At 49.6% G+C, this 27758-nt stretch overlaps 1 protein-coding gene across 2 annotated transcripts; it reads right to left on the reverse strand.

Moving 5' to 3' along the window:
• Window positions 1-4079: 4079 nt before the first annotated feature.
• Window positions 4080-18843, reverse strand: tmem208 (transmembrane protein 208). 2 transcript variants are annotated; one of them, XM_072547664.1, is made up of 6 exons: window positions 18690-18843; window positions 16665-16763; window positions 14711-14770; window positions 12421-12557; window positions 8139-8223; window positions 4080-6434 (listed from the first exon to the last, which is right to left on the reverse strand). In XM_072547664.1, exons 1-6 carry the CDS (start codon window positions 18693-18695, stop codon window positions 6294-6296), a joined length of 528 nt encoding a protein of 175 aa, XP_072403765.1. In that variant the 5' UTR covers window positions 18696-18843; the 3' UTR covers window positions 4080-6293. The 2 variants fall into 2 exon arrangements, with proteins under 2 accessions (XP_072403765.1, XP_072403764.1); XM_072547663.1 differs by having other exon boundaries at window positions 16665-16766.
• Between the last annotated feature and the right edge of the window lie 8915 nt (window positions 18844-27758).

Raw genomic sequence — 27758 nt, forward strand, 5'->3', positions numbered from 1 at the left:
GACCCTTGTCACCAATGGCCTCTCTTGGACCCTTCCTATTCCTTTCGTGATCAGGAAATGTGGTCGTCACCAGTTAGGCCAGCATTTGTTTCTTGTTGTTGTGGTTGTGTTCGCCGAGCTGGGAATTTGTGTTGCAGATGTTTCGTCCCCTGTCTAGGTGACATCCTCAGTGCTTGGGAGCCTCCTGTGAAGCGCTTCTGTGATCTTTCCTCCGGCATTTATAGTGGTTTGAATCTGCCGCTTCCGGTTGTCAGTTCCAGCTGTCACAGGAGGCTCCCAAGCACTGAGGATGTCACCTAGACAGGGGACGAAACATCTTAGAATAGATTACGTACAGTATGGAAACAGGCCCTTCGGCCCAACAAGTCCACACCAACCCACCGAAGTGCAACCCACCCAGACCTATTCCCCTACATGTACACCTGCATCTAACACTATGGGCAATTTAGCATGGCCAGTTCACCTGACCTGCACATCTTTGGACTGTGGGAGGAAACCGGAGCACCCGGAGGAAACCCACGCCGACACGGGGAGAATGTGCAAACTCCACACAGTCAGTCGCCTGAGGAGGGAATTGAACCCTGGTCTCTGGCGCTGTGAGGCAGCAGTGCTAACCACTGTGCCACCGTGCCGGCCATAACTCCCGTCTGCAACACAAATTCCCAGCTCGTCGAACAGAACCACAATGAGCACCCGAGCTACAAATCTTCTCCCAAAGTTTGAAGGTGTTTCTTGCTCCTGAATTGAGTGGCTTGCTGGGCCATTTCATAGGGCACTCCAGTTAACCACATTGTTGTGAGCCACCTAGAGTCATACAGCATGGAAACAGACCCTTCAGTCCAACCAGTCCGTGCTGAACATAATCTCAAACTAAACTAGTCCCACCTGCCTGCTCCTGGCCCATATCCCTTCACACATTTCCTCTCCTTGCACTTATCCAAATGTCTTTTAAATGTTGTAACTGTGCCCACATCCACCACTTCCTCTGGAAGTTCATTCCACATGTGAACTACCCTCTATGTAAAATAAAAATTGCCCTTCACATCTGTTTTTTTAATTCTCTCTCTTCTCACATTAAAAATGTGCCCCCTAGTCTTGGGAATTCCCCGTCCGAGGGAAAAGTCAACCACCAATTACCATATCTATAGGCCACAGGATTTTATAGACTTCTATAAAGGTCACCTTGCAACCTACTAAGCTGCAGTGAATGAAACCTCAGCCTTTCTTTAGAACTCAAACCTTTCATACCAGGCAATCACATAGGGCTGGACCAGATAAGATTAGGTTAGATTCCCTATTGTGTGGAAACAGGCCCTTCGGCCCAACAAGTCCACACCGACCCTCTGAAGAGTAATCTACCCCTCCTCTGACTAATGCGCCTAACAACTAAGGACAATTCATCATGGCTGATTCAGCTGACCTGCACATTTTTGGAAGAAACTGGAATACTCGGAGGAAACCCACACAGACACTGGGAGAATGTGCAAACTCCACATAGACAGACCTGAGGCTGGAATTGAACCTGGGACCCTGATGCTGTGAGGTAGCAGCGCTAACCACTGAGCCTCCCTGAAAAGGATGGCAGATTTCCTTACCTCAGGGACACGAGTGAACCAGAGGGGATTTTTCACAGCAATCAATAATGGTCATTGAGTAGCTTTCCATTCCAGATGTTTTAGTTGAATATTAATTCTGCTTCCTGCCATAGCAGGATTTAAACAAGACAGATTATTTAACTCTCTCCAATCAGATTTGTGATCCTGCCATCGCAGACAAATGGCTTTACCTAAAATCACAGAAACATTTGTTTCGCAGCCTTGCTTGCCAGAAGGTAAAGGTGCAGTGGTGTTTTTGCTAGCAATCCACAAACCGAGGTAATGATCTGGGCACTCCGGTTTGAATCCCATTGTGGCAGAGAGGGGGGTGTTTGAATTGAATGTTTAAAAAATAAAAGCTGGAAGTGGAAGTCTAATTATCACAAAACCACGTCATAAAACCCCATCTGGTTCACTAATGTTCTTCCCAAAAAAAAAACCTGCCTAGTCAGACCCATAGACTCTCCACTGTCCTGAAGCCATTCAGTTGTACCAACTGCTAAAAAGTCTCAAGGAAAGGAATGAAACTGGGCAGACTACTTGGCATCGACCGAGACACTGCTGGGAGCAGCTCAGTGGCTAGCACTGCTGCCTCACAGCGCCAGGGACCCGGGCTCAATTCCAGCCTCAAGTGTCTGTCTGTGTGGAGTTTGCACATTCTCCCGGTGTCTGTGTGGGTTTCCTCCCACAGTCCGAAGATGTGCAGGTTAGGGTGGATTGGCCGTGCTGAATTGCCCCAGTGTCCAGGGTTGTGCAGGCTAGATGAGTTAGCTATGGGAAATGCAGGGTTACAGGAATAGGGGAGGGGAATGGGGGGGATGCTTTTTGAGAGTCGCTGTGGACTCAATGGGCCTGCGCCCAACCCTGTAGGGATTTGATGATTCACTCGATCAGCTCCTCTATAACACTGACAATCTCCCTGCAGACTTGTTCCTCTCCTTCCCCTCCACTATTTGCTGGTGTGTAGACTACACTGAGCAATAGCTCTAAGACATCCTCCTCCTCCAACACAGCAATGCCCCCCTTGATATCTGACCTCTTGTTTCTTAAGGCCACAACCAGATCAACCATAACTTTATTGCACGGCAGGGCAGGGCACGGCCCAGCACAGCAGGGCAGGAGCTGAATGACTTATTCCAATTTCCTTTTCTGATGCTCTTATACCTACCCATACAGTAATGTTCCAACTTTTGCAAAAAATGCAGACATTGAATGAACACAGCAGTGCGGGACGTGCCTCTGCAAGATGTACGTATGTGAAGATCCTGAGTATTAACAGAATATTTCAGCAAGGTATGCAACCAGATTTCCCTTCTCCTGTGTACCTGACACTCACTGTATTCCCACAGGTTAGAGAGCATAATTACAGCGCATGGAAAATGGGGATATTACTGACATTAGGAATTGGTTATCTGACAGAAAACAGAAATTGAATGGTCATTCTCAACGAGGCAGGGCTGGATTACTAGGGCACTGTGACGTGGGGAAGATGCAGAGAGGCTTCAAGAGGATGAGGACAGATTAAATGAGAAAGAGAAAAAAATTGCAAATGGAATATATTTAAAAATGCAAAACCATCTACTTTTCTCAGAAAAAACAGAAACACAGGGCATTTATTAAATGGGGAAAAATTGCTCCATGTTAATGGCTGCAGAGACCTGGGTGGCCTTATACACAAAGGACAAAGATGGCACACGTGAACAGCAATTAGGATGTCAAATGGTATGCTGGCCCTCACAGCATAAAGAAAAAGGTGATGAGTTCTTTTTTTAATAAACAGCTTCAGTAGACGGATTGTGGTGCTGGAAAACCTCAGCAGGTCAGGCAGCATCCGAGGAGCAGGAGAATTGACATTTCAGGCATCAGGAATGATGAAGGGCTGATGCCCGAAACATCGATCTTCCTGCTCTTCAGATGTTGCCTGACCAGCTGTGCTTTTCCAGCACCACACTCTAGACTCTGATCTCCAGCATCTGCAGGCCCCACTTTCTTTCAGGAGACAGTCCAGAGAAGGGTCACTCGGAGATAGCAGGTTTGAAATGACTGCTCTAAGCAGAGCGAGCTCATACCCATCGGGATACAGAAGAATGAGGTGGCCTTCTTGAAACACACAAGATCTTTAGGGGATTTGACACAGAAGGTTGTGCCTCCTTTGTGAGAGTGTCTAGGACCAAGAGTTTACTCAACGGGCTGAATGGCCTATGTCTGAGGGTTTCGTAGATTTAGGGAACGTGCAAGAAAATTGACTTGAGGGGTTTCAGCCAGTGTGAGGGGCTGGAGGAGTCAAATGGCTTACAACTCCCATTTATGTTCCTAACCAGAATTCCTTGATCATTTAAATGGCCACTGAACCATCAGGGGAAGCAAGGCAGAATACACACATGTGGGAGGGTGTTCCTGCTCCCACTGAAATATCCAAAGCCAAGAGTAACCACACTACCAGCACCCCCATATTAAATCTAACGTAATCATTAACACAGCATAATATGTCATACAATATTTATTCAATATTCATTTGATCTTGTGTAAACTGATTGTTTCTTATAGATTAATAAAATTAAATACAATTATTTGTCACTGATGCAATACAGTAAGTGGAGAAGATCAAAGTCTTTGAGGCTTGACTGTTGATCTGTGTAGGCCATCGCGCACTTGCCACTTATTCATGTCCTGTCCTCACCTCCTGCAGGGAATGAGTTAAGACGCTAAAACATGAAGATGTGAAATTGTTCAGTCCTTGGAGTAACCCTGCTCCCACCAATGTTCGCCCCCAAAGCTGACCTACCTTGGCCACGTGGAGTAGCATTTTCTCACCGGTTCGGATTATGTCGCAGCGATATGAAGACTCAGCTCGCTTGCCAGGAGCGCATTCACATGTCAGATGTATTGCACTTTCCAGGTCCTCAGGACATCCCGATGAGGGTTACTGTGTGAAGAACGCTCGCGGGGCAGTGTAGGGAGCTCCAGCAGCCTGTTTATATACAGCAGGAGCTCACAAGCAAACGGCAATGAAAGGGCGACCAGTTAATCTGGTGAGGTTGTGATGAATCGTTCATGACGTTAGTTGAGGTATAGATATCGATCAGGATAACTGCTCGATGCCTGAGAATTGCCACGGCAAAGAAGTTGGCCGATGGAGCCTTGGTTTTGTGTCACATCCCTGAAAGACAGCACTGCTGGCAACGCGGCACCCCCTCAGTACTGCCCTGGAATATCACCTCCCGCTCGAGGCCCTGATGTCGAACAAACTTCCGGGCGAGAGGGCGGCACAATACTGACAGCCACAACTGAGGGGCAGAGATGAAAACAAGAGATCCTTCAAAAAAGAGAGAAAAGACCTGAATACTGACCCTGGGTGCTAGGGGGAACACCCTGCTCCATTTCAGTAAAGTATTCCCACTATGTATGCCCTGGAATAGGATGGGGTGGGGGCAACAGTGGAAGAGGAATAATTTTTCCATACTAGGAGAGTCCAGGATAAGGGCAAGTCATCTTTAATAATAAAGATAAACAAAAATCATACGGGCTATTCAGGAGAGAAATGTACTGGCTTTCCTCTCCCAAAGCAGAAGCGAGCTTAATGTTTAAATCTGAACTCAATAGATTTCGGCTGACTGAGGGCAGCAAGCAATGCAGAGCCAAGGCAAGCTGAGATTTCGATGAACCATGATCTCGCTGAATGATCTCCCCGCCAGGCCAACGTTCCACTCAGAGCATGATTGAAACAGCGGGCAACGAGTTGTGCAGTCCCACAGGGGAGGGAGGGAGGGATCAGGCATTGGTCAGAGAGAGGCTCCCTGCATCTGGTCGTGTGGGTCTCGCCAATCCTTGTCCCAAGGACCTTGGCCAATCACCCCCAGTGTTTTCTTGGGAGGGTCATGGCCATATGTGGGATCAGATAGATAGGCCACTGCCCAAAGCTGTGAATGTTTCGACAAACATGCTGGGACACAAATCACAAGGAGTTTCCTGGACTGTTCCAAACTGGAGTTCCCAGTCGCTGGAACTGAAGGCTCTGACCCTCACGCCCAGGCTCTAGGCCGTATTATCAGAACTCAAGACAGGACAGCGATGGAAGTGCTCCAAAATGGCTGCAGTGGCTCCATACTCGGGTCCTGCAGTGGAAGTCACAAGGGCAGGTCAGGGTCCAACCAGAGTGCGATCCATTCCCTCCGTCTCGGTCAGCTGAGGTTCACTCAGCAGGCAGGTGGCATAAGATGGCCGACGTCGGAAGGGCCGATCTCCGAAGAAAGCCGCTGCTCGGAACAAATACGGACACGCAAACGGAAAGCTGAGGTAGTGAGACATGGCTAAGCTGGTTTGGTTCCACATAAATCTCAGTACATTACTCCACTCACTGGCTCAGTGGTGCTGACCTGTGGGGGGGTGGGAGGTGGGGGAAGGAGGTACCTAAAGCTAGAAGCAGCCAAGCACCAATCAACCTGAGGTGCAGACGCACGGAGGAGAATGTCCAGCAACAGTTTTTTTTTAAGCCTTGGAATAATTACACAGCAACGGGAAACATGGGGCCCACCACGGAGAAACAGTGAGCGTGTTCCCTCAGGACAGATAGGCCTCTGCCTCTGGAGGCCTGAGGTAGCTGGGAAACCTTGGCGAGGGAGGTGGGGCAATGGCTATGATCTCAGCGCACAGCTTCTTGGAATCGATGGGTAAACAAAGGCCTGGAAGCGACTCGTCCTACTGCTGCTGCTTTCTCATCTGTCGGCGTTCCTGGCGCCTGTGTTTCTTCTCTGATATCTCTGGATTACTGGGAGGCTCCGCTGTAAACCAAGGTCCCAGGATGTTCACCCACAGCAAGTACAGAGCCCTCCCTGGTGCCTGAAAAACACACACACACACAGACAGACAGACAGACAGACAGGTAGTCAGTCCAGGTGAGGCCCTGGAACACTTACTCCACTCTTCATCACCTACAACACACTCGGGGCATCCTTCGGTTTGAAAAAACACGACAGAAATGCACCCTCTTCATTTTCCGATCACGAAACCAGCAAAGTTTACTGACAATGTTATTCTGCCCACCCACTGCACAGCTCAGTCTGAGGTGTAGTCAGTTTCTAGCTCTCTCTCTCTCTCTCGGAGACGTCTAAAGGTCATGGGTTAGAGATCGGAACACACAATCCCAGTGATGGGCTCACTGGATCTGTTCAATGAGACAAACAGAGATCCAGTGTGTCCTGGACTGAGACACAAGATGCTGCATGACGACTCTGAAGAGCAGGGAAGTTATGTCTCAGGCCCTGGCCCAACACCGATTCTCCAATCGTTTAACCACTGAGTCCCTACAGTGTGAAATCAGGCTGTTTGGCCCATTGGGTCCCCACTGACCCTCCAAAGAGCATCCTAACCAGACCTATCCCCATTCCATTCCTGTAGCCCTGCATTTCCTGTGGCTAGCCCGCACATCCCTGAACATTATGGGACAATGTAGCGCAGCCAATCCACCTTAACCTGCACATCTTTGAACTGTGGGAGGAAATCGGAGCACCCAGTGGAAACCCACGCAGGCACAGGGAGAACATACAAACTCCATACAGACAGTGGCCTGAGTCTAGAATCAAACCCAGGTCCTGCCACTGGATTAGTAACACAGGCGCAGGCTAACGCTTTAGAGCCATTGGTTCAAATCCCTGTAGCTGGAGACATTTAAAAATCCAATGAGCAAAATTTAGGGCAGCTCAGTGGTCAGCACTGCTGCCTCTCGGCGCCAGGGACCCAGCTTCGATTCCAGCCTCGGGCGACTGTCTGTGTGGAGTTTGCACGTTCTCCCAGTGTCTGTGTGGGTTTCCTCCCACAGTACAAAGATGTGCAGGTCAGGGTGAATGGGCCATGCTAAATTGCCCCACAGTGTTCAGGAATGTGTAGGTTAGGTGCATTAGTCAGGGAAAAACGTAGAGGAATAGGGTTGGGGAAAGGGTCTGGGTGGGTTACTCTTCGGAGGTTGGTGTGGACTTGTTGGGCCGAATGGCCTGTTTCCACACTGTAGGGTTCCTAATTTACTGTGCTACCCATGCAGATCTGACTGTGGCTTTGCTCCTATGTCTGATCCTGTAAGTACTCAGATGACAGGGAGATATAAAAGTGGACAGCAACCACACACAGAGGGACAGTTGCCACTTCAGTGATTGAATCAGAGACAGGGCAGGGCAGGAGACCCCTTCAGTGCTCAGCTCTGAACTTCAACTGTAATGTGATGTATCCAGACCAGGTCCTCACCAGCTGACAAACGGGGACAGTGCTACACGCCCCGTGTCTGCATCGCAGACTCCGTGGACTGGCATGTAGAATCCATCCTGAACAGCTACCTACAGAATCTTTAAACAAGAACATCTCTGTCTGACTGGGGCTGCCATCTGCATGTTATGGTGTTGAGAATAACTCACTTTTCCACCCACTGGGTCTCATTGCTCTCCTCCAGCCCTCTGCTCCCCTCAAATTAGTAACCAAACAAGCAATTCCTTCAGCCAAAACAAAAAAAACCCTCCGTGTCGATGAAGAGCGATCGATACAGCAGGAACTCACCAGGAGCCATAGATACCAAAAGTACATGGATATACAGCTGAGGACCTGCAGGATGGCAGTGAGTAAGATCACATCCTTCAGATGCCTAGAAGGTAAAGAACAGTGGGTCAGCACCATAGCAGCAAGCCTCACTAAAGCAGAGAGCTTTAGGCTTCAGGGGTGCGACGAGATGCAATGAAACAGCACCAGTAAGAATCGAACATCCCAAGACATTGCACAGGGACATTTTCAAATAAGCACACACTGGGGTAGCGATGCACAGCGAATGGGAGCAGACCACAAGCATAGGAACACAGCAATCTCAGGGTCCAGGCATTCCTAGGGTCAGTTAATGTTCTGGGGCAAAGGTAACAGTGGGGAAACAAATCTGCCTCTCGACAGCAGTCTTTAATACTCACACAACATGGGAACATACCAACGTGTGGCACTGGGACGCTCCCCTTCTCGGGGCCAGTTAGTCCGTGTGGAAAAAGCAGACATTCCCCTGGTTTTTGTGCAGGAATTGGATTATGACCAAGACAAACTAGCATAACTACAAAGGAATGGTGGAAACGAGTCAACAGGACAGGCAGCATCCACACATGGAGAAACTGAGTAAATACAGCTCCATTCACATCCACAAGATTAGCCATTTTCACCACCTCCAGTCACACACTCCCCTTCCCTTCCCTCCCCTGTCTGCCTTCCACAGGGACAGCCGTCACTCCCAACCATCCCCCCAGCCCCACAGCATCTTCCCCTGCGACTGCCAAAGGTGTAACACCTGCCCATACACCTCTTCCCTCCTCAGTATCCAAGGGCCCGAACACACCTTCCAGGTGAAGCAGAGCTTAATCTGCACTTCTCACAATCTCTTCTACTGCACTCGCCACTCACAACGTGGTCTCCTCTACACAGGTGGGGGGGGGGAGAAACAAAGGCGTCCACTTTGCAGGTTACTCGTGTTCCATCCTGAACTTCCAGTTGCCTGCCACTTTAACACCCCACCCCATTCCCTGGCCAACGACTCTGCCTCAGGCTTGCTGCAGTGCTCTGGTGAAGCTCAGCACAAGCTGGACAAACAGCACCTCAGTTTCCACTTGGGGACCCTGCAGCCCTCTGGACTCAATCATTTTAGGGCCTGAACTTCCCCCAATCCGCGTCCCCTACCACACACACACACACACGAGGCCTTGTTGTCTCACAGCTGCCCTTACACACGTTATTGGCCATTAACAGCGATTCATCCTCCCAACCAGATCGTTATCAACTCCTTTGTCTGTCCATTTGTTTCTCTCTCTCTTTGGGCTTCATCACCACCTATCATTTACTTGTTACCCCCTTCCCCACCCTATCTTTTGCACATAAAACAACATTTTCCTAGCCACCATTAGTTTTGAGGAGGAATCATTGAGATGTACAGCACGGAATCAGACCCTTCAGTCCAACCGGTCCATGCCGACCAGACATTCTAACCCAATCTAGTCCCACCTGCCAGCACCCAGCCCATATCCCTCCAAACCCTTCCTATTCATATACCCATCCAGATGCCCCTTAAATGTTGTAATTGTACCAGCCTCCACCACATCCTCTGGCAGCTCACTCCATACACGTACCACCCGCTGCTTGAAAAAATGTTGCCCATTTCCCCTCCCACCCTAAACCAATGCCCTCTAGTTCTGGACTCAGCGGTCTATTTACCCTATCCATGCCCCTCAATCTTATAATCCTCTTTAAGGTCACCCCTCAGCCTCCGACGCTCCAGGGAAAACAGCCTCACCCTGTTCAGCCTCACCCTATAGCTCAAACCCCCCAACCCTGACAACATCCTTGTAAATCTTTTCTGAACCCTTTCAAGTTTTGCAACATCTTTCTGATAGGAAGGAGACCAGAATTGCACGCAATATTCCAAAAGTGGCCTAACCAATGTCCTGTACAACCGCAACATGACCTCCCAACTCCTGTACTCAATACTCTGACCAATAAAGGAAAGCATACCAAACGCCTTCTTCACTATCCTATCTACCTGCGACTCCACTTTCAAGGAGCTATGACCCTGCACTCCAAGGTCTCTTTGTTCAGCAACACTCCCTAGGACCTTACCATTAAGTGTATAAGTCCTGCTAAGATTTGCTTTCCCAAAATGCAGCACCTCACATTTATCTGAATTAAACTCCATCTGCCACTTCTCATTCCATTGGCCCATCTGGTCTAGATCCTGTTGTAATCTGAGGTAACCCTCTTCGCTGTCCACTACACCTCCAATTTTGGTGTCATCTGCAAACTTACTAACTGTACCTCTTATGCTCGCATCCAAATCATTTATGTAAATGATGAAAAGTCAAGGACCCAGCATCGATCCTTGTGGCACTCCACTGTTCACAGGCCTCCAGTCTGAAAAACAACCTTCCATCACCACCCTCTGTCTTCTACCTTTGAGCCAGTTCTGTATCCAAATGGCTAGTTCTCCCTGTATTCCATGAGATCTAACCTTGTTGATCAGTCTCCCATGGGGAACCTTGTTGAACGCCTTGCTGAAGTCCATATAGATCACATCTACTGCTCTGCCCTCATCAATCCTCTTTGTTACTTCTTCGAAAAACTCAAGTTTGTGAGACATGATTCACTGGACCAGAAACGTTAACTGATTTCTCTTCAAAGATGCTGCCAGACCTGCTGAGCTTTCCAGCAACTTGTTTTTGCACCTGATTTACAGCATCTGCAGTCTTTTCAGTTTTTAAGCGCAGTATGTCAACGACTTCCTAACAGATCTGGAAAAACGCGAGCACCACGAGAGGCTTGAAGCAAAAAATGAGGAAAGAACACACAGAGGGGTGATCTGCAAAGGAGTGGGAAAGAGGAGATGACAAAGTGGGCAAGGCAGATAGTGGTGGTAGTGGAACAGATAATGATCTAGAGAAGCTGATTAGTATCTAAACAAAAAGAAGCTGGAGAGGGTGGAGGGGATAGGTGGGAAGGAAGATGGACAGGTAGGATAGGTCATAAGGGCGGTGCTGAACTGGAAGGTTGGAACTGGGATGAGGTGTGGGGGGGGGGGGGTGAAATGAGGAAACTGGTGAAATCCACATTGATGTCATGGGGGCTAAAGGGTCCCGAGGCAAAAGATGAGGTGTTCTTCCTCCAGGTGTCTGGTGGTGAGGGAGCGGCGGTGGAGGAGGCCCAGGACCTCCATGTCCTCGGCAGAGTGGGAGGGGGAGTTGAAATGTTGGGCCACGGGGCGGTGTGGTTGATTGGTGCGGGTGTCCTGAAGATGTTCCCTAAAGCGCTCTGCTAGGAGGCGCCCAATCTCCCCAACGTAGAGGAGACCGCATCGGGAGCAACGGATACAATAAATGATATTAGTGGATGTGCAGGGCTCCTTTAGGGCCTTGGATAGAGGTGAGGGAGGAGGTGTGGGCGCAGGTTTTGCAATTCCTACGGTGGCAGGGGAAGGTGTGTATGGATCTAACCAGATAGTTGCAGATGGAATGATCTTTATGGAAAGTGGATAGAGGTGGGGAGGGAAATATATCTCTCGCGGTGGGGTCTGACCATAGGTGGTGAAAATGGCGGAGGACAACGTGATGCATCTGGAGGTCGGTGGGGTGGAAGGGGACGACGGCGGGGGGGGCGGGGGGGGGGGGGGGGGGGTTTCCTGTCCTTGTTGCAGTTGGAGAGGGTGAGGCTCGAGGGCAGAGGTGCAGGAAGTGGATGAGACATGCTGTAGGGCATCATTGACCACATGGGAGGGGAAATTGTGGTCATTGAAGGAGGCGGCCATCTGGTGTATTCTGAGGTGGAATTGATCCTCCTGGGAGCAGATGCAGCAGAGAGAGAGGAATTGGGAATACGGGATAGCGTTTTATATACCCAACTGTAGCAACTCTTAAACAGGAACGTGATAAAACTGAATAATCTGCTCTTCAGGATTAACATTGGACCGGTCTGCTGGGGATAAAATCCCGTGCTCCGCAATATTGTGCAATGGGCTCTTTTCTATCTACTCAAACAGAGAGATGGGACTGCATGTAATGTCTCAGCCAAAGGACAGCCCTTCCAGCATTGAAGCACACCTTCAGACTGCACTGGAGCAACAGGGCAGATGTCTGCGCTCAAGCACAGAGTCGGATGTAACTCTCGAACTGCAAGGCTCATGCAGCGAGTGGGGATGTAAAGGAGACATGGCTGACAACACTAGAAACGGGTCACCAGTTGGAGGAACACACGTTGGGATTCAGATGGTCAGACACCACGTGAATTATCTGGGGCCAGGTCAGATACCTGCATCAGTGGGGACACTCACTCTGCCATACCCTGCTCCATGTTCAGGTCGATTCCCCCGTCGAGTAGGACACGCTCCTCAGAGAACACAGGCTGTGCCATTCCTTGCATCCATCGGAAGCTGAAGCTGTAAACGACAAACGCAAAAGCCAAGAACCCCTGCAAAAACAAAAGGACTGTAGTTAACGGGCGTAAGCGAGACATGCACAGAGTGCGAGCGATCGGAGTTTGTTCATTTCCTGTATGAAATCTTTCTTGCGTCACTGCTACTTTCCTCCCTCAGTTTAACAGGCCCTTTGGCACAACTCGTCCACGCAGACCAGGATCCCAAAACTGAACTAGTCTCCTTTGCTGCCGTTTGGCTCATATTCTCTAAACCTTTCCTATTCATAGTTTCATCCAGATGCCTTTTAAATGCTGGAATTGCAGCACTCTCCAACATTATTTCTGGCAGCTGGTTCCATATGCACATCACCCTCTGCGTGAAAACACTGACCCTTCGGTCCCTTTTAAATCTTTCCCCTCTCACTGTAAATCTACGCCATGAGCTACTTTTCATTCTCAGCAATTCCACCACCTTCTTGCTCTATTCCGCGGTTCCCAGCTTCCTTTCCACCAGACAGCTTTCCATTTCAACTCTGTTACCCCATCTCTGGCCAATTTCAAGGTCCTACTACTCCCACAGAGAAGCAGTCCCTAATAACTTCCTTATATCTCCCTCCCTCTCAACCCCACTCCCTTTCGTCTGCCATGTGGCTAGCACTGCTGCCTCATAGCACTACAGACCTGGGTTCGATTCCAGCCTCGGGTTATTGTCTTTGTGGAGTTTGCACATTTCACCACCATCCCCCCCCCCCCACCCCCACCCCCCCACCCCCACCCCCACCCCCCCAGTGCTCCAGTTTCCTCCCACAGTCCAAATATGTGCGGGCGAGATGAATTGGCCATGTGAAATTGCCCATAGTACCCAGGAATGTGCAGGCTAGGTGGGTTAGTCATGGGAAGTACAGGGTTACAGGAATGGGGTGCGTCTGGGTGGGATGCTTTTCAGACGGTGGGTATGGACTCAATGCCAAATGACCTTTCTTCTGCATGAAAAAGAACTCTCCAGGTAACTCACCTCTGCACTTTCAGATTCTCAATGACCTATCCTTCAGTCTGCAATTGTCTTGAGCAACTAGTGACTAAATGAACCATACCCTGTCCACCACCAATGGTAATCTTGCCTCCATTTGAGCCATTATTCCTTCCCTAATGATTCCCTTTGCTAGGAACTCCCATCTTCAGGCCGGGTGCTGGCCGGTGGGACTAGATTGGGTTGGGATATCTGGTCGGCATGGACGGGTTGGACCGAAGGGTCTGTTTCCATGCTGTACATCTCTATGACTAAGTCACAGAGCCATACAGTGCGGAAACACACCCTTCGGTCCAACCCATCCATGCTGACCAAGTTTCCCAAGTCAAACTAGCCCCACTTGCCTGCGTTTTGCTCCAAACCCTTTAAACCTTTTTCTATTCATGTACCTGTCAAAACCTGTTTCATTTGTTCGAAGGTACCTGCATCTACCCCTTGCTCTGGCAGTTTATTCCACACACTGAGTGAAAACATTGCCTTCATGTCCTTTTCTAATCTCTCTCTCCTCACCTTAAAAAGATGCCTCTTAGTTTTGAGCACCCGTCTATAGGGAAAGCGATTTATCCGTTCATGCCAGGCTACTGGATGTCAAGCATCATCATATGGTGGTTCCCTCCACTAAAACCGTACAGTATTCAGAGCTCATTCAGGAGTTCTAGCATGATGCCCACCTTCTCATCCACCCCCCCCGCCTCCCCCACCCACCACACTGTATGACACTCGCCGCCTCCCCCACCCACCACACTGTATGACACTCGCGCCCCCCCCGCCTCCCCCCCCACACTGTATGACACTCGCGCCCCCCCGCCTCCCCCCCCACACTGTATGACACTCGCGCCCCCCCCCGCCTCCCCCCCCACACTGTATGACACTCGCGCCCCCCCCGCCTCCCCCCCCCCACACTGTATGACACTCGCGCCCCCCCCGCCTCCCCCCCCCACACTGTATGACACTTGCGCCCCCCCGCCTCCCCCCCCACACTGTATGACACTTGCCCCCCCCGCCTCCCCCCCCCACACTGTATGACACTCGCGCCCCCCCACCTCCCCCCCACACTGTATGACACCCCCCCCCCACCACACTGTATGACACCCCCTCCCCCTCCCCCCCCCCCCCCCACCACACTGTATGACACCCCCTCCCCCCCCCACCGACCTTGCCATTCCTTCAGACTTACCCAGGTCCAGAAGGTGACCGAATTGTAGAACAGGAAGAGGTTCACTGCACCGTAAATGGCCTGAGGAGGAGACAAGGCAGCAATTAGCGAGACAGCAAAAACGTAACGCAGGCTCTCCCACCTCCTCCCAGAGGAGGGTGGAACGTGCTCCAAATTCAATCCAGACCACTCAGCACAGTGGCTGCCGGGCAGTCGGACTGGTTTTGCCCAGACTGTAAAGGAACTCATGAATTACAAGTAGGCCGTTCAGCCCCTCGAGCCTGTTCTGCCTCACAATAAGGTCATGGCTGATGTGTTTGTGTCCTGAATTCTACATGCTCATCGCACAAGGTCTCAATAACCTTTAATTCCCTTACTCAACAAATATTAACCTCCCGTTATCTTAATTATATTGAGTGACCCCCCCCCCCCCCCTCCATCATCTACAGTGAAGGTAGAAGTAAACTATATTATCCCCTCATTATCTATTAATTCCCTAATCTCACTCTGTAGAGAACCAACACTCACTTTCCTTACTCCTGTCCTGTAGAAACTCTAGCTAACCCTGTTTCTGGACAGTTCTCTCATGCTCTAACTGCTTTGTCCTAATGAACCATTTTGTCATTCTCTGCTGCTCCTTACGTGCTGACCAGTCATCTGCTCTGTCACCACTGCGCACCCCCCACCTTGCTAAATAAAAAAGTTAAAAATCACACAACACCAGGTTATAGTCCAACAGGTTTATATGGAAGCACTAGCTTTCGGAGCACTGCTCCTTCATCAACCACCTGATGAAGGAGTATCGCTCCAAAAGCTAGAGCTTCCAAATAAACCTGTTGGACTATAACCTGGTGTTGTGTGATTTTTAACTTTGTCCACCCCAGTCCAACACCGGCGTCTCCAAATCATTGCTTAATATGCTTTTCCTTCAGCTTCTTCTCATAACCATGGATGGTGGGTCCTCCCCTTGGAATTTTTTTTTTAAGAGCAGGAAAGCATTTAAGTATCTGCCACTGATCAACCTCCTTACCCAAAACGCAAATCCCCTTCAGCTGACTCAGCTTTCATGCCCACATTGTTGCCATGATTTAGTTTAAAACACTGGTCTTAGACCCACCCTGATCTTTCTCAAACTGCATGTGAAATTCAAGATTATGATTGTTGAAACCTATAGTGCCCTTTATACACTGAGGGCACTCATTAACCATGCCACATTACACAACACCAAGTACAGCCCGGTCGCTGGACAGCTCCAGAACTTGCTGCTCTAAGAACTTCTTGTAAAACTCCTTACTGAGACTACCACTGGCAACCTGATTTTTCTAGATATGTAGATTAAAATCCCACCATAATTATCATCATCCCTTTACCACAAGCACCCAATATTTCTTCAAGTATACTGCCCTATGCTCTAGCTCCTGTTCAGAGGTTTGTAGACCAGTATGGACTACCTTCCCCTACTATCCCTCACCTCATCCCTGATCTCGTGGCCCAAGGTCATCCCTAATTTATGCACGATCATTATCTTTCATTAACAGAGTTATTCCTCCCCCTTTCCCTGGCTTCCTATTCTTCTCAAAACTCTATCCATTAAGATTCAGAACACAATCCTTGCCATCCTGCAGCACATCTCCATAACATTGGCTAGATGATATTTATGCACTTCAAGTGTACACGACCAATTCATTCATTTAGTTATGAATACTATACCATTCAGAAACAGGCCTTCAGTTTTATTGTATCAGTGCAGCATCTAAAACCGACTGTTGGTGCACCCTTAGCCTTTTCTCTCTCTTCGTGGCCATTCTGACCTGATCATTTTCCACATTGACAATTAACTCTCCCGTCTTTTGACCCTGTTCCTTGATTTATTACATTTACCCAAGCTTGATCCCAGAGTTATGTGGTCCTGACAGTAATAAGATGTTAAATCCTCAAGTCCATCCCTCCGACATGCAAAACCCATTCGACTCACATTCGCTCCCAGAATAATTCGCAAGTAGAACGTCAAGGTCTCCTTGTTCTCTTCAAAAATCTGCTTCTTCCCTTTCGTTCCAACTTTGCCTCCCTTCGGCTGCTTGAGGAAGAAAGGAAAAGAATTCCATCAGCTCCAGGGACTGTGGAGATGGGATTCCAATATTGACAGATACACTGGCATTGGAGACAATGCAGAGGAGAGTCACTGGGTTGATTCTGGGTATGCAGGGGTGGTCTTATGAGAAGAGGTTCAACCTGTACTGCCTGGGAAGGGACTTGACATGGTAGATGCAGAAAGGTTGCTGCCCCTCGTGGAAGATGTCTACAATCAGGCAGTATAACTTCAGATCAAGGATTCACATATTTAACAAGAGGAGATGAGGAGGAATTTCTCCTCTCTGGGAATTCAGTGAATCTGTGGAATTCTTCACCTCCAGAGGCCTTCAATAAATATATTCAAGGCCATGAGAGAATCATAGAGATGTACAGCACGGAAACAGATCCTTTGGTCCAACCTATCCCCGTTGACCAGATATCCTAAACTAACCTAGTTCCATTTTCCAATATTCAGTCCATATCCCCCTCAACTGTTCCTATTTGTGCACCCACCCAGCTGCCTTTTAAATGTCGTAAGGGTACCAGCCCCCACTACCTCCTTTAGGAGAAAGTGAGGACTGCAGATGCTGGAGATCAGAGTTGAAGAGTGTGACGCTGGAAAAGCGCAGCAGGTCAGGCAGCATTCGAGGAGCAGGAGAATCAATGTTTCAGGCAACAACCCTTTATCAGGAATGAGGTTTGTGGGCCAGGAGGGCTGAGAGATAAATAGGAGGGGGGTGAATCTTTGGTGGGGGGGCAAGGTAGCTGATAATGCAATAGGTAGATGAAGGTGGAGTTGAAGGCGATCACCAAACCCTGGAGGAAGAACATCCATCTTCCGCCTTGGGACTCTCCAACCACACAGGATTAATGTGGATTGCACCAGTTTTCCCATTTCCCCTCCTCCCACCTTATCCCAGTCCTAACCTTCCAACTCAGCACCACCCTCTAGAACAGTTCTACCTGTCCATCTTCCTTCCCACCTAGCCGCTCCACCCTCCTCTCCGACCTATCACCTTCACCCTCAACTCCATTTACCGATCACATTTGAAACAACCTTCCTCCCAGTCCCACTCCCCTCCCATTTAGCTGTTTCAGTGGGTCAAAGAGTTCAGAAAAACGACTGAAGAACAAGAGCAGAAGAAATTGGTAGGAGATAGGGCAAGACAACCAGGAACTCAAGCACAGCAGCATGTCAATCTCAAAAAAGTTACGGCCTGGTTTGATGCAGAACCAGCAAACAGTAACTTCCGCAGCTTCAATCTCAGGATCATTATCAGCAGTACCACAGTAAATCCAACACACAAAAGGTCAAGGCTCTGGCCCATGCTGGCTCTCTGCCAGGGTTGGTATCACAGGGAGTGGGGGGGGGGGGTGAGACTGTGAACTGGCCACAGGCTCTGTCCCCGTGGTGACCCCCTTTCATCTTCTCTCCGAGCCGACACTACGGGAGGACACTGTCCCCCCCCCCCCCCCCCACGACCCCCAGCCTCCTCCTCCTTTGCACCTTCCCAGGGACTGTCTCTCTCCACCTTCCCGGAGGTACCCCCTGCTACTTCTGCAACACTTCACTCCCTCCCACTGCCTCACGACTGGGGACTGACCTCTCTCCCTCCCCCTGTCTCTATCTCCCCCCTCTCTCTCGCCCTCTCCCTCTCTCTCTATCCCTCCCCCTCCCCTCCTCCCCCTCTCCCCCATCTCTCTCTCTCTGTCTCTCTATCCCTCCCCCTCCCCCTCTCTCCCTCCCCTGTCTCTGTCTCCCCCCTCTCCCTCTCCCTCTCCCTCTCCCTCTCCCCCCCCTCCCCCTCTCCCTCCTCTCTCCCAGTCTCTGTCTCTCTCCCCCACCCCCACCCCCACCCATCCGCGGGGCCCTCTCCTGCTCCTCCCGGGGAAGCCCTAACCCGCTGCACTGTCTCCCCGCACTCACCGCCATGGCTCCACCCGTGTTTCCGGGGCCGGATCCCAGCTTCCGCCTCCCTCTCCCCCAGAAGGCAGCTACAAAGCACCACCCGGTACCGTCGGGTTGAACAGCTCAGCACTCGAGGAAACTTCCGGTGCATGTTGTACGCGTCATGGGCCGCCAGGTGTGTCGCGCTCTGATGGCGTTGGCAGTGGATGGGCGGGGCCAGGGCGCAGACACGCGGCCGAGGGACAAGCTCCGCCCCTAATCTCGGCTGCAGCGCCATCTCTGGCCAGGGAGGGTTACAGCCCCTCCTGGGCTCCCCCTCTGGTCACTGCCACTGGGAGGGCAGCAGCTGCTCAGGGGCTCCCCCTCTGGTCACTGCCACTGGGAGGGCAGCAGCTGCTCAGGGGCTCCCCCTCTGGTCACTGCCTCTGGGAGAGCAGCAGCTGCTCAGGGGCTCCCCTCTGGTCACTGCCACTGGGAGGGCAGCAGGTGCTCAGGGGCTCCCCCTCTGGTCACTGCCACTGGGAGGGCAGCAGGGGCTCCCCCTCTGGTCACTGCCACTGGGAGGGCAGCAGGGGCTCCCCCTCTGGTCACTGCCACTGGGAGGGCAGCAGTTGCTCTGGAGCTCGGGACACCCGGACCAACCAACCCAACCACCCCGTAGCTCAACACTTCAACTCCCCCTCCCACCCCACCAAGGACATGCAGGTCCTTGGACTCCTCCATCACCAGACCATAGCAACACGATGGTTGGAGGAAGAGCGCCTCATCTTCCGCCTAGGAACCCTCCAACCACAAGGGGTGAACACAGATTTCTCCAGTTTCCTCATTTCCCCTCCCCCCACCTTGTCTCAGTCAAATCCCTCGAACTCAGCACCGCCTTCCTAACCTGCAATCTTCTTCCTGCCCTCTCCACCCCCACCCCCACTCCGGCCTATCACCCTCAACTTGACCTCCTTCCACCTATCGCATTTCCAACGCCCCTCCCCCAAGTCCCTCCACCCTACCTTTTATCTTAGCCTGCTGGACACACTTTCCTCATTCATGAAGAAGGGCTGATGCCCGAAACGTTGATTCTCCTGCTCCTTGGATGCTGCCTGACCTGCTGCGCTTTTCCAGCAACACATTTTCAGCAATGATATCACCCACCCTAACAAACCAAGACACATAAACAGCAAGTGGGACAGAACACCAGCGCTTCATCCTGAGGCTCACTGATGATGTTACCTAGTATGGTGACAAAATGTCTGAGAACAAACCTCCCAGCTCAGCGAGCAAACTTACAACCTGAATTTAATGGCATTGCAATAAATGACTGAAACTCATAGACGCAAGGTGGATGTTTCAGTCATTGTACCTAGTGAGCCCAAATTACAGATACAGCCAACTAAATTATCATTTAATATTTTATATCTGTAACACTTTGGTCACATCTTGTAGAGAGATACAAATTCAAACTGGGATTGGCGTGACAGACAAGATACAGAAGAAAGGGAATTTGAGCTGGAGAATTTGCATCACTATGTAGCTACATAACATGTATTTGGGACAGACAGAGACCTTCATAGATACAATGAAGTGTGAACTGTCTCCTTCCTGTCTCATTCACTGCTGGAACATTAGAACTCAATCACAACAGCCATCACGTAATACCTAAGTGAAGCTTCATAAGATTTCTGTAATCTTTGGAATATACAAACTGACATGGAGAGATCATGTTACCCTTTGTGTAGGTGAATGCTCGATTTGAATATTCTGTCATTCAAGACTACATGGCTATCTGCCTTAACCCAGTACCGCCACCCCCACAACCCAGTCAGAGATCTGTCTGTGAGTCCTGTTTATGGTTTGCCAATCAGTTAGAAAACCTTGCTGTAAACAGAGAACCTCAAAGGAAGGTTTCAGGCTTGGTGTCGTGCTTTCTGGAGAAAGGGATGCACCAGATGTTACTAAAAGCCAGCTTCGTCAGAGAGAGCCACATCACCCAGATGCAATCAATGAGTTTGTATTTCCCGTATAATTGAAGGTTTGAATGTGTGGTCTGTGTGAGAAAGAGTGTGTGTGGGTTTGTGCAAGTGTGTGGGTGTGTGTGCATGGGTGTGTGTGTGTGCGTGGGTGTGTGTGCGTGTGCGTGGGTGTGTAGGGTGTGTGGGTGTGGGGTGTGTGTGTTTGGGGGGGTTGAGGGTGTGTGTGTGGGGGGGGTTGATGTGTGTGTGGGTGTGGGGGGGGTTGAGAGTGTGTGTGTATGGTTGTGTATGTGGGTGTGTGTGCGCGTGTATGTGTGGGTGTGTGAGTGTGTAGGTGTGTGGGTGTGAGCATGAGTGTGTGGGTGTGTGTGTGGGGTGTGAGTGTATGTGTGTTTGGGGTGTGAGTGTATGTGTGTGTGGGGTGTGAGCATCTGCATGTAGGATGGACTTGCACAGTGTTACTTTGTTTTTTTTATCTTAAGTGGGTTTCAGCAATAAGACTACTATATCTCTTATCAAGTTTAACTCAAAATCCAACATCGGGCTTAATGCTAACAAATTGTCAACCCCCATGTATGTATGTACTCATTTGGCAATGCAGTAACTCTGAGCCAGAGAGTTTTGAGGCGGAAATGCCTACTGCTGACATTTATTTTCTGGACAGTCTTGCCATCCACAAATTCTGGCACCCTGCAACGCAGACATACAACCTGCTCTGCCAAATCTTATTTCCATCGTTGATCTTTCCAAGTGTAGCTTTTTTCCCCTCAAACTTGTAATACAGGCTGAAACATTGAAAGAAATCATTCCACATCGAAACGATTCTTTCCATACCCTGTTGTGTTGGTGACACTGTTAAATGAATTTCCACTATAGTGCTTGAGTCATAGAATCATCAATGAAAAGATATAGTTTGAATGGCAAGACTGTGGTTAAGTAATGAATAATGCTTTCATCATTTTAAATATCTCTTGCAAACTCACTTCTCATAGAGTCATACAGCACGGAAACTGACCCTTCAGTCCAACCAGTTCATGCCAAACATTTTCCTGAAGTAAACCAGTCCCAGCTGCCTGCTCCTGGCCCATAGCCCTCCAAACTTTTCCTGTTCATGTCCTTCTCCAAATCTCTTTGATATGTTGTAATTGTGATGACATCCATTCAGGATGCTCATTTCACACATGAACCATTCTCTGATGAAAAGATTTGCCCCCCATGTCTCTTTTAAATCACTCTCTTCTTACCTTAAAAATGTACCCTCTAGGCTTGAAATTCCCCATCCGAGGGAAAAGACACCTTATCTATCCCCCTCATGATTTTATAAACCTCTGTAAGGTCACTCCCCAACCTCCTACGCGCCAGTGAAAGAAGTCCTAGCCTTTTAAACTCAAACCTTCCACAGCCAGTAGCATCCTGGGAAACGTCGGTTGAGAAAGCCCTAATTTCCAAGTTTTGTATAACTACTGTGATTACACCCCTCTGAAACACCTTGGCATGTTTTGCTCTGTAAAGGTGCTACGTCAATGCACCTCGCTATTGGGCAAGTTCAGGATTGCTTCCACATAAGTGCAGTGCCTCTAAGTGTATTTGTACAGTCTGCACTTTAATGTCACATGAGCTCTTGAAATATCATAACATTCATAGGGAAGGGCCTTGTGTTGGAAAGTGGGACTAGAGCAGACTTAGTATAGTTTTGGTCGAACAGAGTTGATGGGCTGAATGGCCTCTTCTTTACTGTCTGATTCTGCAAATGCCCTGCCTGCATAAGCTTTTGACAGTCCTGTCTTAAAGGGAGCAAGTGATTGTCTTATCCTTTTGTTTCACATTTAGTTCCAGTGAAATCAGGCGTCTAAAACAGATCTGCTGAAAGCTTTCTTTGGTTTGCGGTTGGAGTGTGTGAGGAAATGATGGGGAAACACTCACGTATTTTTGAGACTGATTAACAGCAAAGCTGATAGTGAAACGTAAGAGCTTGTGGATTGTGTGTGTGTCACGGGCTGAGGTCCTGATGGGAAGAGGGCAAGACAGGGAAAAGCTGGGGAAGGGAAAAAATAAGAAATATAATTTTGAAGTCTGAGCCACAGGCCGACATGTCATTAATTACAGGGAAAGGGAAAGGCAGGCAGCTGATGCCTCTAACGCTACACTCTTTGGACCATACCTGATCTTTGTGGATTTAATATTCTGAAAGGAATTCGAGGATGGTATTTTGCGAGCAGTTTTTGAAGTTCGATAGATGAACAAATGTCGTCGGAGACAAATTATGTTTTAAATTTTGCAGCTGAGTGATGGTAAGGAAATAATTGTATCATATAAAAGAATAATAACAATGTTGTAATTGTCTTTAATGATGTTAATTCCTGAAGCTAATTACTAGCAATGGAATGATTTGAGTGGTGCAAAGGCATAATTGCAATGTAAACTTGTTTAATGTTGAATTAGTCTGCTAAATTATGTTTTAACAAAGCTTACCCAATCCTGTCTGACCTAGGAAGCTAGGCAGTCAGAACTGCTTAATAATTAAAGAGGTGGGGGGGGGGTCTCCCTGGGAATGCACACCAGAGGCTCCTTTGGGTTCTACAAACTGCTTTCAAACGATGGTAGTTTTGTTGACCACTTGTTCATTCTCTCTCTTGCCTCTTCTCTCTCTCTTGCTTCCTTCTGATAACTCTCTGTTTCTTTTCCTTCCTCACACTCTCCTTCTTTCTCCCTCTGCCTCGTTCTCGTCCCCCTGTCCTGCCAAATCCATTGCTCCCGTTCTCTCTTCCCGGATCATTCGCTCCGGGTTTTCAGTCTCCCTTTGCTTTCTTTCTGTGTCTACCCCCTTCTCTTTAACACTCGCTCTCTCCCCCACTCAGTCTCAGCAACTTTCTTTAACGTGACAAGATGCATGGTGGCTCAGTGGTTGGCATGTGTGGAGCTTGCACGTTCTCCCTGTGTTTGTGTGGGTTTCCTCTGGGTGCTCTGGTTTCCTCCCACACTCCAAAGATATTGAGGTGGATTGGCCGTGCTAAATTCCCCTATAGTGCGCAGGCTAGGTGGGTTAGCCATGGGAAATGCAGAATTACAGGGACTGGACGGGATGCTGTTATAAGAGTCAGTGAGGACTCAATGGGCCGAATGGCTTGCTTCCACAATGTAGGGATTCTAATTTCTTTGTTTTTCTCTCTCACACTTTCCTTGGCTTATGAATTCCTTACCAAGGGATAGAGCTCTTCCCACGATGAACTTGGGTTGCTGGTTGCTTTTCCCTGTGCACAGAAAGATTGTCCACATCTGAGAGACAAGGACAGGTTCAATGGAGACTGTAGTTTGAGGTTTCTTGCAGTTGCCGACTTGGGATGCACATACTCCTGGAGCTTTCAACATGCAAACACTATCGCTACCCCTAAAACACTATCGCTACCCCTAAAACACTATCGCTACCCCTAAAACACTATCGCTACCTCTAAAACACTATCGCTACCTCTAAAACACTATCGCTACCTCTAAAACACTATCGCTACCCCTAAAACACTATCGCTACCCCTAAAACAGCCTTCATAATTCTCCTCCAATATGCTTTTCACAAAGAAAAGATGGCATGCAACATTATTACAAAGGGATCATGATCAGCTGGGCCAAAGGGCTGAAAAGTGGCAGGTGGAATTTAATTTAGATAAATGTGAGGTGTTAAATTTTGGGGAAAGCAAACCTTAGCAGGACTTATACACTTAATGTTAAGGTCCTAGGGAGTTTGCTGAACAAAGAGACCTTGGAGTGCAGGTTCATAGCTCCTTGAAAGTGGAGTCACAGGTAGATAGGATAGTGAAGAAGGTGTTTGGTATGCTTTCCTTTATTGGTCGGAGCATTAAGTATAAGAGTTAGCAGGTCATGTTGCAGCTGTGCAGGATGTTGGTTAGGCCACTGTTGGAATATTGCATGCAATTCTGGTCTCCTTCCTATCGGAAAGATGTTATGAAACTTGAAAGGGTTCAGAAAAGATTTACAAGGATGTTGCTAGGGTTGGAGGATTTGAGCTACAGGGAGAGGCTGAACAGGCTGGGGCTGTTTTCCCTGGAACGTCGGAGGCTGAGGGGTGACCTTATAGAGGTTTACAAAATTATGAGGGGCATGGATAGGATAAATAGACAAGGTCTTTTCCCCAGAACTAGAAGGTCTAGGTTTAGAGTGAGAGGGGAAAGATTTAAAAAGGACCTAAATGGTAACATTTTCACACAGAGGAAAGTGCAGAGGATGTGGTGGAGGTGAGTATAGTCACAACACTTATAAAGCATTTGGTTGGGTATATGAATAGGAAGGGTTTAGGGCCAAATGCTAACAAATGGGACTAGATTAATTTTGGATATCTGGTCAGTATGGTCAAGTTGGACCGAAGGGTCTATTTCTGTCCTATACAATCTCTGTGACTGTAAGCATCTTTGAGCTCTCAGTTCTCGATGTCTCTGCAAAGAAGGAAAGTCGGCCTTTCCACTATTTTTGTCAGCATGAGGAGGGAAGCGCAGACTGTGAATCACACAGGCAGGAAACCCCCCCCAAACAATCCCGGGGCCAATTTAAATTAGCATCGCATTCAATCCGAGCCCAGTTCAGCTCTCCCAAGGACTAACCCTACAGTGTAGGAAATGCAGATTTATGGATGAGGTTTAAACATTTGTGAGAAATGGATCAGATCTGTTTAACTGTCAGGGCTTGAAGTTATTTAAATCCCCAGCCCTTTATCTTTTTTATACCCAGAAGTGCAGTCGTACACAACTGAGCAACTTCCCCTACTTCACTACGACTTTTTATTTTGTGTTTTTTTTCCTTTAATGATGAACCACCACAAAGAATCATCCGGGAGCCAGTTCAATATGTACAAGCAAAGCCCATTATGGCCAATGCCAACCATCAAAAGTGAGGGGGATGGGGGTGGGGGGTGGGGGGTGGGGTAGAAAGGGAAGGGACTAAATGAAAATGGAGATGGAGGGGGAAATAAAGGCATCAAGAACATTGATGGACACAGTGTGCTCCATCTCCAAGGACACCTCGGTATGAACACATCCAAGGGAGAGGGGCAGGCAATCAGGTGGGAATGGAAGGGTATGGAGGTGTCCTGGGGGACTGGGAGGGAATGGAGTATCACAGGTGACTGGGAGAGTACAGAAGTACCATAGAGGACTGAGAGGGTATGGAGGTGAAATGGGGGGATGGGAGAGTACAGAGGTATCGTAGAGGACTGAGAGGGTATGGAGGTGTCCTGGGGGACTGGGAGAGTACAGAGGTATCATAGAGGACTGAGAAGGTATGGAGGTGTCCTGAGGGACTGAGAGGATATGGAGGAGTCATGGAGGACTGAGACGATATGGAGGTGTCCTGGGGAACTGAGGGAGAATGGGGTGTCATAGGGGACTGAGAGGGTATGGAGGTGTCATGGAGGACTGAGAGGGAATGGAGGTGTCATGGAGGACTGAGAGGGTATGGAAGTATCCTCGGGTACTGTGAGGGTATGGAAGTGTCTGGGGACTGTGAGGGTTTGGAGGTGTCATAGGGGACTGAGAGGGTATGGAGGTGTCATGGAGGACTGAGAGGGTATGGAGGTGTCTGGGGACTGTGAGGGTTTGGAAGTATCCTCGGGTACTGTGAGGGTATGGAGGTGTCAGGGGGACTGTGAGGATATGGAGGTGTTGTGGAGGACTGAGAGGATGTGGAGGTGTTCTGAGGAAATGAGAGGGAATGGGGTGTCATGGACGACTGAGAGGGAATGGGATGTCTTAGGGGACTCAGAGGGTATGGAGGTGTCCTGGGGGACTGTGAGGGTATGGAGGTGTCCTGGGGGACTGTGAGGGTATGGAGGTGTCCTGGAGGACTGTGAGGGTTTGGAGGTGTCCTGGAGGACTGAGAGGATATGGAGGTGTCCTGGAGGACTGTGAGGGTTTGGAGGTGTCCTGGAGGACTGTGAGGGTTTGGAGGTGTCATGGAGGACTGTGAGGGTTTGGAGGTGTCCTGGGGGACTGTGAGGGTTTGGAGGTGTCATGGAGGACTGTGAGGGTTTGGAGGTGTCCTGGGGGACTGTGAGGGTTTGGAGGTGTCATGGAGGACTGTGAGGGTTTGGAGGTGTCATGGAGGACTGTGAGGGTATGGAGGTGTCCTGGGGGATTGTGAGGGTTTGGAGGTGTCATGGAGGACTGTGAGGGTATGGAGGTGTCCTGGGGGACTGTGAGGGTTTGGAGGTGTCATGGAGGACTGTGAGGGTATGGAGGTGTCCTGGAGGACTGTGAGGGTTTGGAGGTGTCATGGAGGACTGTGAGGGTATGGAGGTGTCCTGGAGGACTGTGAGGGTTTGGAGGTGTCATGGAGGACTGTGAGGGTTTGGAGGTGTCATGGAGGACTGTGAGGGTATGGAGGTGTCCTGGAGGACTGTGAGGGTATGGAGGTGTCCTGGGGGACTGTGAGGGTTTGGAGGTGTCATGGAGGACTGTGAGGGTATGGAGGTGTCCTGGAGGACTGTGAGGGTTTGGAGGTGTCATGGAGGACTGTGAGGGTTTGGAGGTGTCATGGAGGACTGTGAGGGTATGGAGGTGTCCTGGAGGACTGTGAGGGTATGGAGGTGTCCTGGGGGACTGTGAGGGTTTGGAGGTGTCATGGAGGACTGTGAGGGTTTGGAGGTGTCATGGAGGACTGTGAGGGTATGGAGGTGTCCTGGGGGATTGTGAGGGTTTGGAGGTGTCATGGAGGACTGTGAGGGTATGGAGGTGTCCTGGGGGACTGTGAGGGTTTGGAGGTGTCATGGAGGACTGTGAGGGTATGGAGGTGTCCTGGAGGACTGTGAGGGTTTGGAGGTGTCATGGAGGACTGTGAGGGTCTGGAGGTGTCCTGGAGGACTGTGAGGGTTTGGAGGTGTCCTGGAGGACTGTGAGGGTATGGAGGTGTCCTGGGGGACTGTGAGGGTTTGGAGGTGTCATGGAGGACTGTGAGGGTATGGAGGTGTCCTGGGGGACTGTGAGGGTATGGAGGTGTCCTGGGGGACTGTGAGGGTTTGGAGGTGTCATGGAGGACTGTGAGGGTATGGAGGTGTCTGGGGACTGTGAGGGTTTGGAGGTGTCCTGGAGGACTGTGAGGGTATGGAGGTGTCCTCGGGTAC

Source organism: Chiloscyllium punctatum, chromosome 26, assembly GCF_047496795.1.
Source record: "Chiloscyllium punctatum isolate Juve2018m chromosome 26, sChiPun1.3, whole genome shotgun sequence".
In the NCBI taxonomy this organism is placed as follows: domain Eukaryota; kingdom Metazoa; phylum Chordata; class Chondrichthyes; order Orectolobiformes; family Hemiscylliidae; genus Chiloscyllium; species Chiloscyllium punctatum.